The sequence below is a fragment of the Microdochium trichocladiopsis genome (assembly GCF_020744255.1).
Source record: "Microdochium trichocladiopsis strain MPI-CAGE-CH-0230 chromosome Unknown B0I36scaffold_10, whole genome shotgun sequence".
In the NCBI taxonomy this organism is placed as follows: Eukaryota; Fungi; Ascomycota; class Sordariomycetes; order Xylariales; family Microdochiaceae; genus Microdochium; species Microdochium trichocladiopsis.
The window spans coordinates 591,508-607,448 of record NW_025763553.1 but is presented as its reverse complement, the minus strand read 5'-3'; the positions used below and the strand labels follow the sequence as shown (position 1 = coordinate 607,448).

Genomic DNA, 15,941 nt, shown 5'->3' with positions numbered 1-15,941 from the left:
GATTTTGGACAAGTGTCTCTTGAGCGCCGAGACCTAGAGCTGAAGATGAGGCAGAGTCAGCGGGCAGGCTCAAGCCAAGTTACCTGGACATGAAAACTGAGAAACACTTACCTGCCTGGACCGAAATCAAGCTGTCGCTACTGGACCCGGAATCATCCGCTTACAAGACGTCATGGCTGTCTGCACAAATCCAATCAGTACAACAAGCCTGAACGGAGAACTCGTGATATATACCTGTTGGTTTGAGGTCACTCTGGGAGCACGTCTCGGCGGCAGAGCTCCTGTTGATGGGCTCGTGAAATGGGGTTTCGGTGGAGGTCGCCCTAATCATTGGCAGAGGCGAGCTCGGGATTCCTGCGAGGGTGGTCGGGTTCCTAACGCTACTTGGCCCTATGCTCAGACTAAGCCTTGCGGCCCTTGCGAATGCCAGCCATGGTACTTGGTCGGATGGAATGGGATGGTTGACTAGAGACACCAGAAATCGAGGAAACGTGCTGGAGGTGAGAGACAATGATATTCGTGCAAAGTCTACAAGATCACAGGGACTGCACAGCGATGACATTGCCACAGAGAGGTTATCAAGGAAGTTAACAAGAAGGAAGGTAATAGTGGCGTGTCAAGGATAGCAGGCAGCAGAGCGCGACAACGTGGTGCGTGACAACAATTGTTGGGAACAACCAGTGCGGAGGGAAGAAGAGACAACACTTCGGCAGGGCACGAGTCTGAGAGAACAAGGATCGAAGCGAGAATGCAATGACGAGAGAAACAGGTCAGAGAGAACGTGTCATTTTTCCATCCATGCTGGACAAAGGGACGTCCATGCCGGTTGGGGGATGCCTCGCACTGTGGTGTCTGGTGTTTGCTGAAGTCTTATAACCGCCAAACGCAGACTCGGAACAACGAAACTGCCGAAGTTCCAATGACGCAGTCTTACGGTTCTCTTCAGTTTGCGCCTTGCCAGTCCGCCCACAAGCTCAATGTCCACACTTTGAAACACCAACCGAGAATGCGGGATGTGCATGAACTCTTTCTATGGTTATAGGCTGACGCAAGTCACATGCACTCATGAATGCTGGCGCTGCGCTTCAGATTGGGACAAACAGGTCATGCTCTGCCTGAGTCAATGCCCACCTGGTGCGCATTCACGCTCGAGCGAGATCTGCAGATCTGCAACCTTCCAGCACTATGCCGAGCGTTCAAATGTTCCTCCGGTAGTCAGCACCTGTCATGGTGTTTGAAAACACAAACATCCAAGCAACGAACGGGTGAATGTTAGTGCAAGGGACAACAATGAGATCGGCACGACCTTGTGACGAAACACATGCTCAATGTCAAGCACAAGGACAGTCAACGATGCGCGCCACCATTGAGTCAGCAAGATCGAAAAGCTCTACGGCAAGGGCCACGACCGGCATAAATACCTGGGTTTGCCCCCGTCGAACCGTGTCGTCTTTCCTGATGGACACAACAACCAAGCACCCAAACACAGAAACGCTCTTACTCCCAAATCCCCTTCAACTCTCCACCCCTCCACATCATCTTACCAGAGGCTCGCCAGTCCTCCCAAACCCCCAGTCCCAGTCCCAGTTCCCATCCGTCTTCATCAACGACAACTTTCAGACCAGGCCACGCGCCTGTCGCTCGTCACTACTCGACAAGGTCCATCCAAGCCCAACCGTCATCGGTAAGTTGGTCCAGAGAAAGACGCCACAAGAGTGACAGCCAACTAATCCTCGAGTCCACGACTCAGTCTCATCACACCCTGTTCCCTCCTTCGCTTGACATGGTTCCACGTGCTTAGACATCTGGCACGAACCCGAGGCGCTCTATCGCAGTCAAAAACCGGTTATGAGCCTGGTACTGTTATGAGCCTGGTGTTGTGATGGAGCCCGTCTCATGCGAGCATGCCCGACTTGGTCAGTCTCTTCCTCGCCGATTGTGAGAATCTACGTGTACCCCTCGGCTTGCAACTGTGCACCAAGCGACACCACTGCCAAAATCGAGCTCAACGCGGTCCAAGCATTCAACCCGCGGAGCCCTGTCTTCGATAACAAGAACAAGACGCCGAAGTCTGAAGAATTCTTGGATTTCTATGCACATCCATAGATACATGATCCGGGTGCTAACACAAATCCCGCATCCCATAGCCTGCAACTGGATCGGTAGAAGACAAGGCGCACACACCTCTCGCTCCTACGGGGTCAGCTCTACAGCCCCCTTCCGCCCCCGCCCCTCCGCGCACAGATATATTGCGCGTCCCGTCCCTCTTTGAGTGGAAGCGTGCAGAAGCGGAGAAGGAGGTAGAGCACCATAAGTTCTACTTAGGCGAACAATAAGGATCAAAGAAGAGTCTCGAGCGGCAAGTGAGCAAGCCGTCTATTGCAGAATATGCTACCCTTCGTATTGCCAAGCACTATGAAGGCGTCAAGGATAGAGAGGAAAAGATACGATCTGCCGAAGGGCAGCTCAGCCTCCTAGATTCGCACCTCATGAAACTCAGGGCTCGCGCCTACGAGCACTCTCGTCGGGAATATGAGGATGCACTCGAGGTCTGGAATCGTTTTGGCAGGCTCCTCAATAACGACTTTGTAAGTCCACCCTACCTCCCCCCAGATCTCAACTCCCATAGCTCACGGACCCTTCATACATCCCAGAAACCTATGTCTCCGTCGGCCTCGGCTCCTCCTATAAGCTTACCTCTTCGCGTCCGTCCCTCACGCCGCTAAGGTTCATAGGGTACCCATGGATCATTATGTGATCCGTCTCAGACCGTCTCAGACCGTCTCGGCGCATTCAGGGTCTGTATCGTCTAGCAGAGCTGCCATACCGGCTTTCGCTGGTGGGGGCGCTCCCGGGGGGCTTCACGTACGTTGCCCATGATAGACTCCTGCTTGCTTGCGTTTGAGGGGTTTAAATGGTTTCATGACATCCGGGCCATGTTCCCTGCCCTAAAGGCTGTCGCGGACCGCCTGGCGTTTGGCTGAGCCACACTACTGCCTCCTCATGTACGAGCGAGAGAGTCGTGTCGTTATCTTGGTAGATAGCGCAGTTGGGAGGTTGAGCTCGAGGAAGTATAAGCACATCTGGCGGAACTGGCTATTTGTCCTGGGGAGGAGCACCATCCCCAACGAGGGAACAGTCAAGGCTGTCCTGACCAATGCATCGCTCTCCATGGAACCCCCGTGGCTGCCGCAAGTCTGTCAAAGCTCTTTGGCTGGACTCCGGAGATCATCGTTCACGGAAGCCGCTCGTTTCACGGAAGCCGCTCGTTTCACGGAAGCCGCTCGTTTCACGGAAGCCGCTCGTTTCACGGAAGCCGCTCGTTTCACGGAAGCCGCTCGTTTCACGGAAGCCGCTCGTTTCACGGAAGCCAGTCAGCTTGTTGCCTGGAATTGCAGGCAGTATGCCTGGCACCGCTGCTGTCGGCGGCCCAAAGAGATTCAGAGATTCAGAGATTCAGAGATTCAGAGATTCAGAGGTTCAGGGGTTCAGAGGCTTAGAGGTGTATAGTGGCAATTCTTCTCCCTGCAGCGAGCGCCAATGTGTCACAGGATCCAGTGGGCAACACAGCCACAACCCAAGCACATCCACTCATCAATCATCCAACTCCATGTGTAGACTCCTCCAGCTTCACAAAACACACAAGAGTCAGCAAACACATGTCACTTTTCATTCTTCCAAGTTTCTTCATCTTATCTCTTCTGATTTCTCTCTCTCAAAGATATATACCAAAAGGAATACAGATAGGTTGCCATTCTACTTTGTTACAGCACATAACAAGTAGAAATACATTTCGTGACTGCGCGTGAGTGACACATGAGCGTGGCAGGAAGGGGTTATCAAATCCCGACCAACCAAGGCGGCGGCCCAGCGCCGCGCCGCGGAGAGAAGTCGCAAAGACCTTCTTCGCTCGCTCGGGAAATAAGGAGTGTGTGTGATTATTAGGAACGGCCTTCCCGCGATACAGCCATAGATTTCGATCGCCGGGGAAAGGACTGCCAGTAATAGGAAAAAAACGCGATGAATCGTGATGAAAGAACGCCTTGCAAGCTCCCTGTAACCTTTTTTGTTGCGCCCCGGCTTCGCAAACAGTCATGCTTGGCCGAAAGTGAGCCGTGCTGACTCTACTTTAGATGAGCATGAAAGCGGCAGCGGCCATACCAGCAGCCGCGGCGACGGCGGCCGAGAAGGCGTTGAGGGAGCGAGCACCGGCGATCGGGATGGCCGAGGGAGTAATGACAGCCTTGCTGGTGTGGGAGGCGCTGCTGCAGGAAGCACCGACGCAGACAGTCGGGTACGAGCCAGCGCCGCCAGCAGGAGGAGTGATTGTCGTGTAGAGGGTCGATGAGCCAATCACGGCCAGAGTGGATGACGCGCCGATGACAGGGACAGAGGCTTCGCCGCCAACAGGGACCGTGACGAACGAGCCACCAGCAGCAGGCATTGTGGGATAGCTGCCCTCACTGCCACCTTGGACGGGAAGAGTCGAGGAAACGCCCTCGACTGGCAGTGTCGGAACAGCCCCGCCGGCTGGGAGGGTTGGATATCCCTCAGATCCGCCCTCCACGGGGACGGACGTGGCCGTGGCTGAAGGGACTCCTTCAACAGGCAGCGTGGCGGAGCCATTGATAATTGTGGCAGTCGCTGTGGCAGTGGCAGTGGCCGTCTGTCCGCCGCCACCAACCGCACCCCCAGTGGGATATCCAGACCCCTCGCCCTCGCCAGCCGGGGGAGAGTTGCCACCGACTGGGGAATTGATTGAAGTCTGAATGGGAACTGGAGAATCAGTGGCATCGCCATGCCCGCCGGTGGGATATTCACCCTCGCCGGATCCTTCACCCTCACCAGATCCCTCGCCTGAGCCAGAGCCCTCGCCACCGGGAGGAGGGTTGCCACCAACCGGCGAATTGATACTGGTCTCGACGGGCGCAGGCGAGACAGGAGAGGTCTGGTCTCCAGGATAGCCGTTGCCGCCACCGTTGTTGCCACCAGCAGGAGGGCTGCCACCAGGTGCATCTGTGGGGCTGCCGCTCGGAGGAGCAGTAACATTCGGCGGCGCGGAACCGCCCTCGCCACCGGAAGGCGGGGGGTTTGAACCGATGGGCGAATTAATTGAAGTTTCCTGAGGAATGGAGGGGAGGGTGTATGTCGGTGTGACGCCGCCTGCGTTGTGGCACTGGTCGTGGAAAAGGCCAACTCCGAGCTGGAAATTGGTCCCCAAACCCGCGAGTACCTTAAGGATCCCATCCACGGCCACGTCGCCACTGAGGCTTATACTTCCCAGAAGCGGAACCGATACATCCACATCCAGGCCAGCCGTGGCCCCGACGAGGGCCTTCAGGAGCAGCCCTGCCGCGGCCTCGAGGTCCGCCCCGACTTGAGCGTACAGCCCACAGGCTCCAAGGCCGGCAATGATCTCCAGCTTGCCCTTAATGTTGGCAATAAGGCCCGCCGTAAGTCCCTGAAGTGGGAGGATGACTGCGTTGAGGCTGATGAGGGCTGCCAGGTCGAGGTGAACGCCTCCAATGACCCCGATGGCGCCATGGATGGAACCGATAAGCTCCACCAGCGCGTTAAGGGCAAGTGAAACATCGACTCCCGCGTGAAGATCGAGGATCAGACCTGCACATACCCCAAGCTGTGCGCCAATGTGGCCAATGGCATCCACCAAGCCACCGAGGTTGACTGAGACTCCTCCGCCGACACCTCCTCCGGCCCCCAGCCCAACTCCGGCCCCGAGCCCTGCTCCTCCGTGGACGCCACCCGAGATGCCGCCAGAAGCTCCCCCGCCGATGCCGCCCGAGATGCCACCAGAAGCTCCCCCGCCGATGCCGCCCGAGACGCCACCAGAAGCTCCCCCGCCGATGCCGCCCGAGATGCCACCAGACACTCCTCCACCGACTCCAGCACCAGCCCCGAGCCCGACACCTCCAGCAGCTCCCCCGCCCAATCCCACGCCCAGGCCAACTCCAGCCCCGGCCTCGACACCGCCAGAGGCACCACCACCGAGGCCGCCGTTGATGAGGCCGAAAGTGCGCTTGTTCTGAACGACCGCGGCAGCGTCAACGGCCGCGACGTAGGCAAGGATGAGAGCAGCAGTCTGGGCCTTCATTTTGAATGTTGTTGTTGTTGTTGTTGTTGTTGAGTTATTGAGAGATTTGTAATAGAGGTAGGACCGTAAAGGTTTCGTAAGAGTGATATGTTTTCGGATGAGAACGATTGTGTGACGATCAACGTAACGACAGTGAGAATGTGATTAAGGGTTTGGTAGCGATAGCGAGAGGCTTTGCTGGCGAAACGAACGACCTGCAGTCGAGGAAAGTAGAAAGACGAGATGAGAGATGAGAGAGAGAGAGAGATGTGCTGGTGAAACAAAGACTGGAATCGTCGGATGAGAACTTCGAGGGCCGCGTTATATATCTACACGACGGCCAGCGTTGGCAGGAGGGCGGATGGGCCCCGGCCGTGAGGATTTGCAGTCACTGGCGCACGAGCTCGCTCCATGCTGCCGCCAGGTCCGGAGCTAAACATCGAGAAGAGGCCCTAGCACGGAAAAGCAACCGCAGGGCCAGGCGTGAAAGGCGTGAAAGGGGGCTGTGAGCAGCAACGCAGTGTTTCGAAACAACCACCGGCAGAGCGGCCGAGATGGCGAGGGCACCATCAAGCTCTGGTGGATCTGGCCCTCAGGACGATCAGGCAGGACGCACTGGCGCTGTTGGCTCTACCTAGGCGCCGCTTTGACGCGTGGGGCGGCTCTGGCCGAAGGGAGGAGGCTCGCCCACCTAGTGTTGTTGAAGAGCAAGGATAAGTGCCTCGATGCAGCCTAGTGCAGATGTCTATTGCCGTATCCGTACTCGCAGTGGCCCCGGGGGTGTTGACAGCTTCTGGAAGGTCTTCAAGGCCACAGCGAGACGACAAGGCCGCCGCAGCCGAGCCCGTCACTCGATCAAGGCATGGTTTCTGTGGATGATTCGGGGACTTGCAATTTCTTGCACGAAACACGCGGAGCAGACCTTGAGAGCGGCCAAAGTGACTTGCGTGCTGTCTTGATCTGGGCTTGGGGTGATTGACGAGTTGACGATGGGTGGGTGTGGTTGGTGGTTGTTGTTGCTGCTGTCGTTGTTGCAGATCCGGATGGCGCGATGCGGCTGGCAGGCCGGGGTCCCTGCAGGCACCAACAGTGGGGCCATGCACACCTTCTGCAGATTGGGCCTCCGCAACCTGAAACCGTGCAACTGGCAGCAGCGGATGCGCTTGCCATAACGTAATTACAGACCTGCAGCAAAGCCCACCGCTCGAGCTCGGCACTCCAATCTCGCCTGTCTTTCGACACGTCACAAAGTCCTCACGGCTGCCAGATCATCCCACGGCTGTTTCTTGCGCCAACATCCAAGGGCGGCGGCAGGGGCTCAACTTCCGGCACCTGCCAATCGCCAGGATCTTCAGCCCTAGGCCGGAGAAAACACTCCCAAGACGGCATCCAGGCACAGAGACCAGCCCGCCGCCTCAACCTTTTCCGCTTCCAACATCCGACATGGCGCGCTCAGACAGACAGATTCAGGCTCGTGATCGCTACCTGAGCAGGCCCCGCCACCTTGACGGCCGCAGTGTGGGGTTTCTTTTAATATCCTCGGCTGCGCTATCCGGTGCAGGGCCGCCAGCTAGGCCCAACCCGGCCTCGCCTCCACGACTAGCTGCATCACCATCGATTCGACGCACTGGGCTCATTTGTTTCCATGTCACATATTTAGACCTGGCCGTCAATGCGCAGCCAGGGGCAAGAAGCAACTCTTTCTGCATCTGCAGCCACTAATCGCCGGCTGGTCAACCTGAGGCAGGGCTACCGCACCTCGTATTGCTCCATCGTGGCAGCACTCTTCCCTTCGTGGGCAGGCAATCCCTGTCCGTCAAACCAACTCAAGGGTACGCTGCTCGTCCTCAAGAAACTCTTTGTGCGCTCAGAGACTCCGCCACATGGTCCCCAGGGGCTGCAGATCCGGCGGACATGACAGCCGTGCAGACAGCAAATCCTCTCCACGGGGCGCAAAAGGTCCGTCAGGGTCAGATCCTTGTGGAATAAGCTTCTTGAAAAGTAAGTTCTAGCCACCCACAGAGCACAGATGAAGCTGCCGCCCCGGAGAATCTGGTCGTTTCATACCCCTTGCGCAGCAGCCAATCACCAAGCCCAGACAGCCATCTACTCATGGAAAGCTTCCCGAGTGCAAGGATGTCCCATCGATATTTTCCGATGTCATAGCGAGCAGACATCCTCAGCGTCGGCTGCCAGCCCCGGGGGCATCACACAACCTGCGCCTAGAACGGGACAGGGCCTTGCTTCCCTCCTGTTTGTCCTGGTGTCGATCAAGCACAGCCACGGTCGTTCTCATGCGCACATATTGTCGTGCCGCTTCCATCGCTTGAACAACAGGCCATAGTGCTCCAATCGAAGCCAGGACTGCCCTTCCTGAATTTCAGCGTGTCTCGTTTGAGGCATGATGCACCTCCCTATCTGCCACGCCTCCTGCTATGCAACTGGCAAGTAGCCACCGACATGCCGTGCCTTGATACTACATTTAGATATGCAGATTCAGCGAGTCGCTGCTGCTGGTGCATGAGCGGTGATCCAATCTTCAGTGTTTCATCAGGAAATAATGCGAGCCAACGCGTGTCCAATTGTGAGCTCCATGGCGGCTGAGGAAAAGTTGGACGACACGAAATTCCTGCCAAACCCCCTTTGCCAGAGTTCTTCATGCCTGGAAATCGGCTTCCCATGTCGAAACCGTGTTTCCGTGTCCAGAGAAGGCACACAGGGACATTTCCTTGGCGTTGCTCTTTATGACATGAGTGCCCACGTAGCTGCCTGAGTCAAGAACGAATCCTGCCCAATCATATGTATGCAACCTGCCGATGCTCTTGCATCCATGCCTTTTCTGCTCCGCAAGTGACGTGTATGAGCTTGCATGCGAACGAGATACTTTTTCTCGTTGCTTGCTGAAGCTTCGTTTGACGTGGATTCTGTGTGGAGCGCCTCTGTACCGGGTGTAAAAGTCGTTGAACATGTGCGCACAACAAGGGAAGCCGTCTTGTTGCCGTAAACGCTTGTCTCTTCGCGCCAGCGCGAAGAGACATGTGCGCCAACAAAAGTCTTGGTTGTGTTGGGTGGCGTGCGACCACTCGTCAGGTAATCTTTTTGGGGGGGGGCACTGCATAGCGAAGGTGGAACATTGACAATGACAAATTTCGCATCAGTCCTACTGAAATCTGGACAAGTCGAAAGTTGATTGACTCCGCCGAGTCGAAATTAGAATAGATTGTCAGAAGTCAATTCTATGCTTTAAGTGGTACGTGAGTTCTCAGTCGTTGAACCGCTTAGTTTTTCAATAGTTCTACTTTTAATTCGATAAAAAGTTGGAGTAACATTGCATGTGCAAAACAACACAAGCCGTATAGATAGATGCTTGTCCAGGAGTGAGCGCATTTTTATCTGGGTTTTTTTTTTTTTTTTGATTTATAATCAGAAATGAGATGCATCAAGATTTGCCGTGATATCTTCGTCGTGTTGTTGTTTAGGCGGTTGACGAGCGTCCCGCCATCAGCTGGGCTACCCTACACCCACCAAATTTGACTTACGATCCTGGGCTCTGATTGGCAAGGCTGTACGATTGGGCTAGGGGAAGAAACAAACAGACGACAACACACAAGCTCTTGACGGATCTACCCTGCAGCTTCAATGAGGTAGCCTGGGGCTGTTTCCCATACCGTCTGCTCAAGAATTGCTTCGCGATAACTCGAATGCAAGCACCAATCACAAGCATGTCCGCGCATGGGATGCCCGCGATCTTGACCATGTCTAGCACTCTGACCATGCACCGCAACGTGGACAACGGGCGCTGGCGCATCGTCTGGCGTTGTGCTGTAGTGGACCTGAGTCACCCGCCCGGCCCGCGATAATTGGCGGCGGATAAGCCCGCCCTGGGTCCCCGGGACACTCTAATGTTAAATTTATCGCAGATAGCAGCACGTTGCATGGTGCCGTCGCGATCCTGACCAGTCCCATGTCGCGGCCGTTGCTTAGCCCTGCAAGGGGCGCTGTGAGGATGACGACGATAAGGGGCCCAGGAGGCAGCCAGCCAGCCAATTCGTCTGGCCCGTGTGCCGTCCGGACCTCCGCAGGCTCGAGACTGAGGTGCCTCAGCCAGCAAATGGTCCGGCCTCGCTCCTGGAACAATTGTCAAGATGGTGCTGGCGAGCAATTGATGCTGACTGGCCGTGGTCTGCCTTTCTTGACCTTTTTTTTTGCCTGTGGCACGTACACATCATCACCCACGGCTACCTGCATCCCCGGCATTGGCGATTGAGCGTGTCGACCCAGCAACATCGACGACGAAGACGACGACGACGCCCAACACCACCACCAACACAAGGAACCACCACATCCCAACAACTCTGGAGCGACACCGTCATCGAGTATGCGCCCGCAGTGGTGGGAGGACTGGTGCGAGGCGCACCCAGACCTCTGCGAGAATGCCGCCGCGCGGTGGGCCGTCGTCCGGCCGTACCTGCCGCCAGTCAACTTCATCACGCTGCACTACACCTACTTCATCGTCACCGCCCTCGTGGGCAGCGGCATCTTCTACGGCGCGTCGTCCCCGCCCTACAGCATCGGCTGGTGGGACAGCATGTTCATGGTCATGTCCGCCCTCACCGCGTCCGGCCTCAACACCATCAACGTCAGCCAGCTCACCACCTTCCAGCAGGCCGAGCTGTGCCTGCTCATGATCATCGGGAGCCAGGTCCTCGTCTCGTACGTCACCATTGCGTACCGCAAGCACGTCTTTGAGAAGCGCTTCGAGGCCATCGTCGACGCCGAGAGGGCCAGGCGCAAGAACAGGACGCGCACGCACAAGACGGGCGCGGCAGTCGGCCTGGCGGGCGCCATGTTTGGGCTGCAGGTCATGTCGTCGTTTGGTGGCGCAAAGGGCCGCGAGGCTGCGGAGAAGGACGCCACAGTTCTGCAGCAGCAACAACAGCAAAAGAAGCAGGGCCAGCAGGAACCACACGCCACGACGCGACCAGTCTCGAGGAGGCCGGTCTCGTCGCCTGGAGCTCCGCAGCAGTCGCCCGGAAGCCCGACCGCACAACTCGAGAGCCTGGAAATGCCATCCAGAATACGGAGCAGTGAGAGCGTGCCTGTCGGCGGTGATGAGAGCAATCACAACACCAGTCCATTGCAGCATGGCCACCGGGTCGGGTTTCTAGAGCCGATTCGCGAAAGAATCCCATTAGACGCGAACGGGCAGAGACCACTATCGGCAGCGACAGGCCACTCGATCTACAACGTGCACTCCCATCCCCAGGACGCCTCGTCAATGAGGCGTCGCCCGCATTCCGGAGAGACCAAGCTCCCGGTTTCTGGAGGAGTCGAAGAGTTCAATGTGCAGACGTTCCTCCGCGAGGAGAAGAGCAGCATCGGACGCAACGGCCAGTTCTTCAACCTCACCGAGGAGAAGCGCGAGTATCTCGGCGGCGTAGAATATCGTGCGCTCAAGTTCTTGTCGTACTTTGTGCTGGCCTACTTCATCCTGTGGCAGGTCTTTGGCGCGATCGCGCTCGGCGCCTGGATGTCTGTTTACGCCGTCGACACGTCGGCCGTCAATGCCCAGAACCCGTGGTGGGCGGGCATCTTCCTCGCCATCTCTGCCTACAACAACGCGGGCTTCACACTGTTGGATGCCGGGTTCCTGCCATTTCAGTCTTCGTATTTCCTGCTTACAATCGTCGCTGTCTTGTCCTTGGCAGGTCCAGCTGCGTTCCCCGTCTTCATGCGCCTGCTCATCTGGATCATGTCCAAGCTGATGGAGACGTTTGCGTGGAACAGGACGGAGGAGTACGGCATCTGGAAAGAGGGCTTCGATTTCATCCTCCGATTCCCTCGTCGAGTGTACACGAGCTTGTTCCCATCTCGGGACACGTGGCTGTTCGTTGCGACATTTGGCGGTTTTGTCATGGCTGATTGGTTCCTCATCCTGATCCTCAGTATCGGCAATCCCATGATGGAGGCTATCCCTTTGGGTCAACGCGTCTTCGACGCCCTGTTCGAAGGCTTCTCAATCCCTTCTGGAGGTTACGCCATATTCCCGCCCGCGAGCATGTACTCGGACGTGCTGGTTCTCTGGCTCATCATTTTCTACACGGCAGCATATCCCCACATCATCACCATGCGCAAGACCAATGTCTACGAGGAGCGCTCCCTGGGTATCTACGAAGGTGACCACGCAGAGGTGGAGCAACTGCACTCCGCATCGAGCAGCTTGTTTGACGTCGACGGTGTCATCCCGAATGACGACGACCAGCTGGGTCTTCCCACCACCGCAAACAACAATTGGGATACGGCGTCTCGCACGCCGTCGACACGATCCGTGAAGAAATTATACGCCGTCGGACGTCGTGGCACAGCCTTTGTCGGGCGCCAACTGCAGCGTCGCATGACGGGCTTCCAGGGTGTTGGTGTCGCCTCAGTCCCTCGGACCTTCACCGCAGCCACATCGCCACCAGCGTTACTCTACACGACCAATACAAACACCACCGGCCCCAAGACATCCATCTCCCAGGGTCGCCCAGCAGGCCTGCGCCGCGCAGCGACGATTGACTTCAATAACGTGCCCTCCATTCGCCCGGCGTCAGTACACTCTCTAGACCGCCACGCCCCAACTACGGCACCGCCAAGCCTGGTCAGCCAGCAAGTCCGTGGCCAACTCAGCCATGACGTTTGGTGGGTCGCGCTCGCGTTGTTCCTGGTTACGCTGATAGAGACAGCGCATACGCTCGAGGATCCAGTTACGTTCAGCGTGTTCAATATCCTTTTCGAGATCGTGTCGGGCTACACCAATATTGGCATCTCCATCGGCCTACCAGACCAAGCGTACAGCATGACCGGAGGTATGTACACGGGGAGCAAGATCATCATGATCTTGGTGATGCTGCGTGGTAGGCACAGAGGCTTGCCTGTCGCGCTGGACCGCGCGGTCAAGCTGCCAGCCAAGCAGCTCGAGGAACTCGAGGACGATGACGCCGAGATCAGGAGTAATCTGTCCGGCGGTGTTGGCGAGGGGATTATGGGATTATTTGGGCATTGAAAGCATCAAGACTAGTGGCTCCACTGCTTTGACACGGCGTTTCAGCAAGCGTGCTTTTGCGTTGACTAATAAGCGAGCGTTTCCTTTGTCCTTCTTTTGTCCTTCCGGTCCTCTCTCATTGTCATGAGAACCTCTAGTTCCCTCCGTCAACTTCAAATTGCGGCAAGGACGATTTTTGTTTCGTTCCCTCGTCGTCATTTCAAAATTTCTTTGTTTAGGTTTGCCACAGTCAACCAGCGAGTTAAAGGGTCCCAGCGCGGCGTTCACAGGTACATAGATCAGTTAGAGAAGGGTATTTCAATAGGCAAAAACGAACACATAGGCCATCATAGAGAACTTGCAGATTCCACATCTTGATGTCTAAACTTGCATTTCTTTCGCGAATCTTTCCCCCGGCAACCACGAGCCACCTTGACACAACACAACATCCACGCTCAGATAGCAGCAACCCTCCTCTGGAACCGGGGGATCTTCTTGGTAAACCTCTCCGGGTCGTCCCTCGCCCCGTCCTTCCAGTATTCATACTCGATCCAGGCGTTCTCGGGCATCTGCTCCTCCATCGCCGCCATCCACTGTCCCAGCTCCGGGCTGAGCGGGATAACCCCGGTCTCGAGGACATACTGATCCCACAGCCTGATCAGCTCCTTCATCCGCTCGGGCTCCTGCTCCGCGAGGTCGTGCACCTCTCCCGGGTCCCGCGCGAGGTTGTACAGCTGCCACTTCTCCGGACCTTTGGGTTTGGGGATAAAGACGATCTTCCAATCCCCCTTGCGGCACGCGGCGCGGCCGCACGTCTCCCACCCGTTGATGAAGTCCTTTTCGTGGATCGTGGTGGCCTCGCCGGCGGTGAGGTAAGGCACCATGGACTTGCCGCGCATCGGGACGACCTCGCGGCCCTGGTATGTCGGTGCCGGGTGGGCCACGCCGGCCATTTCGAGGATTGTGGGCGCGAGGTCCATGACCGTGGCGAACTGGTGGGTTATGCTTCCCGCCAGGTCTTTCGAGCTCGTCGCCGTGTCCCTCTGCTTATTATCGTCGTTGTCGTTATTGTGGTTGTACGAGACGGGCGGCTTCATGACGTACGGCACACGCACGCCTCCCTCGGTCGTATACGCCTTGTACAGCCTGCTGGGCGCGGTGGCGGCCTGCGCCCAGCGGGGGCCGTACCAGATGAACGAGTCGCCGTTGCCCAGGTTGTCAATGTGGTTGTTGTAGTACTTTTGCAGGTGGCCCAGCATGCTGCTCTTGACGAGCGGGTAGGCCTCGTACGCGGCGCCCTCGGCCCCGTTGTCGCTGAGGAAGCACACAAAGGTGTTGTCCAGCTCGCCCACGGCCTCGAGGTACGCCGTGACCTTGCCGACGTTGACGTCGATGGCCTCGACCATGCCCGCGAAGCACTCCATCGCGCGGCACGAGTTGGCGCGCTCCTCGGCCGTGAGCGACTCCCAGGCGGGTACCTCGTCGGCCACGACGGGGTGCGGCTCCACGTCCTGCGGAATCATGCCCAGGTCCTTGAGGTTCTGGAGGCGCCTTTGGCGCAGCGCCTCGGGCCCGTCGTCGTAGACGCCCCGGTACTTCCTGATGTACTCCTGTGGTGCCTGGAGAGGCCAGTGGGGTGCGGTGAAGGGCAGGTACGCGAAGAATGGCCTGTCCTCCTGCTCGCCTGCACTGCTGCTGCTCCTCTCGTCCTTATCTTGCTTCCACTCCTTGAGGTACTGGAGCATCTTGTCGCCGTAGCCGTCCGACGAGTACCACCCGTCTGGCAGCTTGCGGACGTACTCGCCGTCCTCCTGGTGCAGCGCAATGTAGCTCATGGTCATGAACTCGGGGATCTGGTCCTCGCCCTCCATCCGGGGCTCGTACGCGTAGTGGTTGCTGCAGGCCGGGAGGTGGGCGAAGCTGCGCTCGAACCCGCGGGCTTTGGCGCTGCGCTCGGGCGTGAGGCCGAGGTGCCACTTGCCCGCCATGACCGTGTGGTAGCCGGCGTCGCGCAGGATCTCGGGCAGCGCGGCCACCCGCTCGTTGAGGTAGCCCTCGTAGCCCGGCATGCCGCGCTGCGGGGCCGTCGACATGGTCCCGTTGGGGTCGTTCTGGGCCGAGATGTTTGTCCACTCGATCAGGTTGCCCAGCCCGGCAATGTGGTGGTCGGTGCCCGTCATGATCATGGCCCGCGACGGCGAGCACGCCGCCGCCGCGTGGAAGTCGGTGAACCGGATGCCCTCCCGCGCGAGCTTGTCAATGTTGGGCGTGCTGATCTCGCCGCCGAAGCAGCCGACGTCCGAGAAGCCAAGGTCGTCGGCGAGGCAGATGAGGAAGTTGGGGCGCTTGCCTGGCATCTTGAATAGCGTGAACGAGGGCCGTTCGTGGACTTACACGGGAAATAAGGTGACCAGGAGAAGAGAAGCAGGAAGGGGAAGAAGAGTTAGTTTGACAGCAAGGACGGAGAGGAAAATGGCACGAGAGTCGAGTCGAGACCACCCGCCCCTCACTGCTCAGCACGGTCGACAGTTAAGAACCAAAGGGTCCCCCCGCCTGCGATACCGCATCTCTGCATCCGCGTCCACATCGTTCCAGTAAGCATGAGTCTTGACTGCTCACGGTGGGGAAAGTCTAACCAGCCCTGAGGCCGAGAGCTACCTATCGTACTCCTCACATTTCCCGCGCCGTGCGGGGAACAAGTTGGGAATTTCCCCAGAATTAGCCGTCCTCCCCCACTACGGGCTTCGGTTGTCGCCCTTGTTAGGCGGCGATTGGGCCCTGAAGTTGGTTGGCCCCTGGCGCTGTCGGGGTATCAAGACAAGGCCC

At 57.6% G+C, this 15,941-nt stretch overlaps 4 protein-coding genes across 4 annotated transcripts; 2 read left to right on the top strand and 2 right to left on the bottom strand.

Moving 5' to 3' along the window:
* Nucleotides 1-1,290: 1,290 nt before the first annotated feature.
* On the top strand, nucleotides 1,291-3,681 carry B0I36DRAFT_434846 (uncharacterized protein; the record flags this gene model as incomplete). Its single annotated transcript, XM_046162730.1, has 4 exons — nucleotides 1,291-1,684; nucleotides 2,338-2,588; nucleotides 2,630-2,736; nucleotides 3,114-3,681. The coding sequence occupies 4 exons, from the start codon at nucleotides 1,291-1,293 to the stop codon at nucleotides 3,508-3,510; spliced, it is 1,149 nt and encodes a 382-aa protein (XP_046007098.1). The 3' UTR covers nucleotides 3,511-3,681.
* On the bottom strand, nucleotides 3,652-6,479 carry B0I36DRAFT_393127 (uncharacterized protein). The gene has a single exon (XM_046161456.1). It carries the CDS (start codon nucleotides 6,110-6,112, stop codon nucleotides 4,130-4,132), a length of 1,983 nt encoding a protein of 660 aa, XP_046007097.1. The 5' UTR covers nucleotides 6,113-6,479; the 3' UTR covers nucleotides 3,652-4,129.
* Nucleotides 6,480-10,077: 3,598 nt separating this feature from the next.
* B0I36DRAFT_333378 (cation transport protein-domain-containing protein) lies at nucleotides 10,078-13,465 on the top strand. The gene has a single exon (XM_046155213.1). It carries the CDS (start codon nucleotides 10,470-10,472, stop codon nucleotides 13,134-13,136), a length of 2,667 nt encoding a protein of 888 aa, XP_046007096.1. The 5' UTR covers nucleotides 10,078-10,469; the 3' UTR covers nucleotides 13,137-13,465.
* B0I36DRAFT_333377 (alkaline-phosphatase-like protein) lies at nucleotides 13,460-15,727 on the bottom strand. Its single transcript, XM_046155212.1, has one exon. The coding sequence runs from the start codon at nucleotides 15,470-15,472 to the stop codon at nucleotides 13,571-13,573; it is 1,902 nt and encodes a 633-aa protein (XP_046007095.1). The 5' UTR covers nucleotides 15,473-15,727; the 3' UTR covers nucleotides 13,460-13,570.
* Nucleotides 15,728-15,941: the final 214 nt, after the last annotated feature.

Excerpts from the sequence above, each read along its gene's own strand:
- B0I36DRAFT_333377 (XM_046155212.1), bottom strand. The coding sequence starts at position 15,472 with ATGCCAGGCAAGCGCCCCAACTTCCTCATCTGCCTCGCCGACGACCTT.
- B0I36DRAFT_333378 (XM_046155213.1), top strand. The coding sequence starts at position 10,470 with ATGCGCCCGCAGTGGTGGGAGGACTGGTGCGAGGCGCACCCAGACCTC.
- B0I36DRAFT_393127 (XM_046161456.1), bottom strand. The coding sequence starts at position 6,112 with ATGAAGGCCCAGACTGCTGCTCTCATCCTTGCCTACGTCGCGGCCGTT.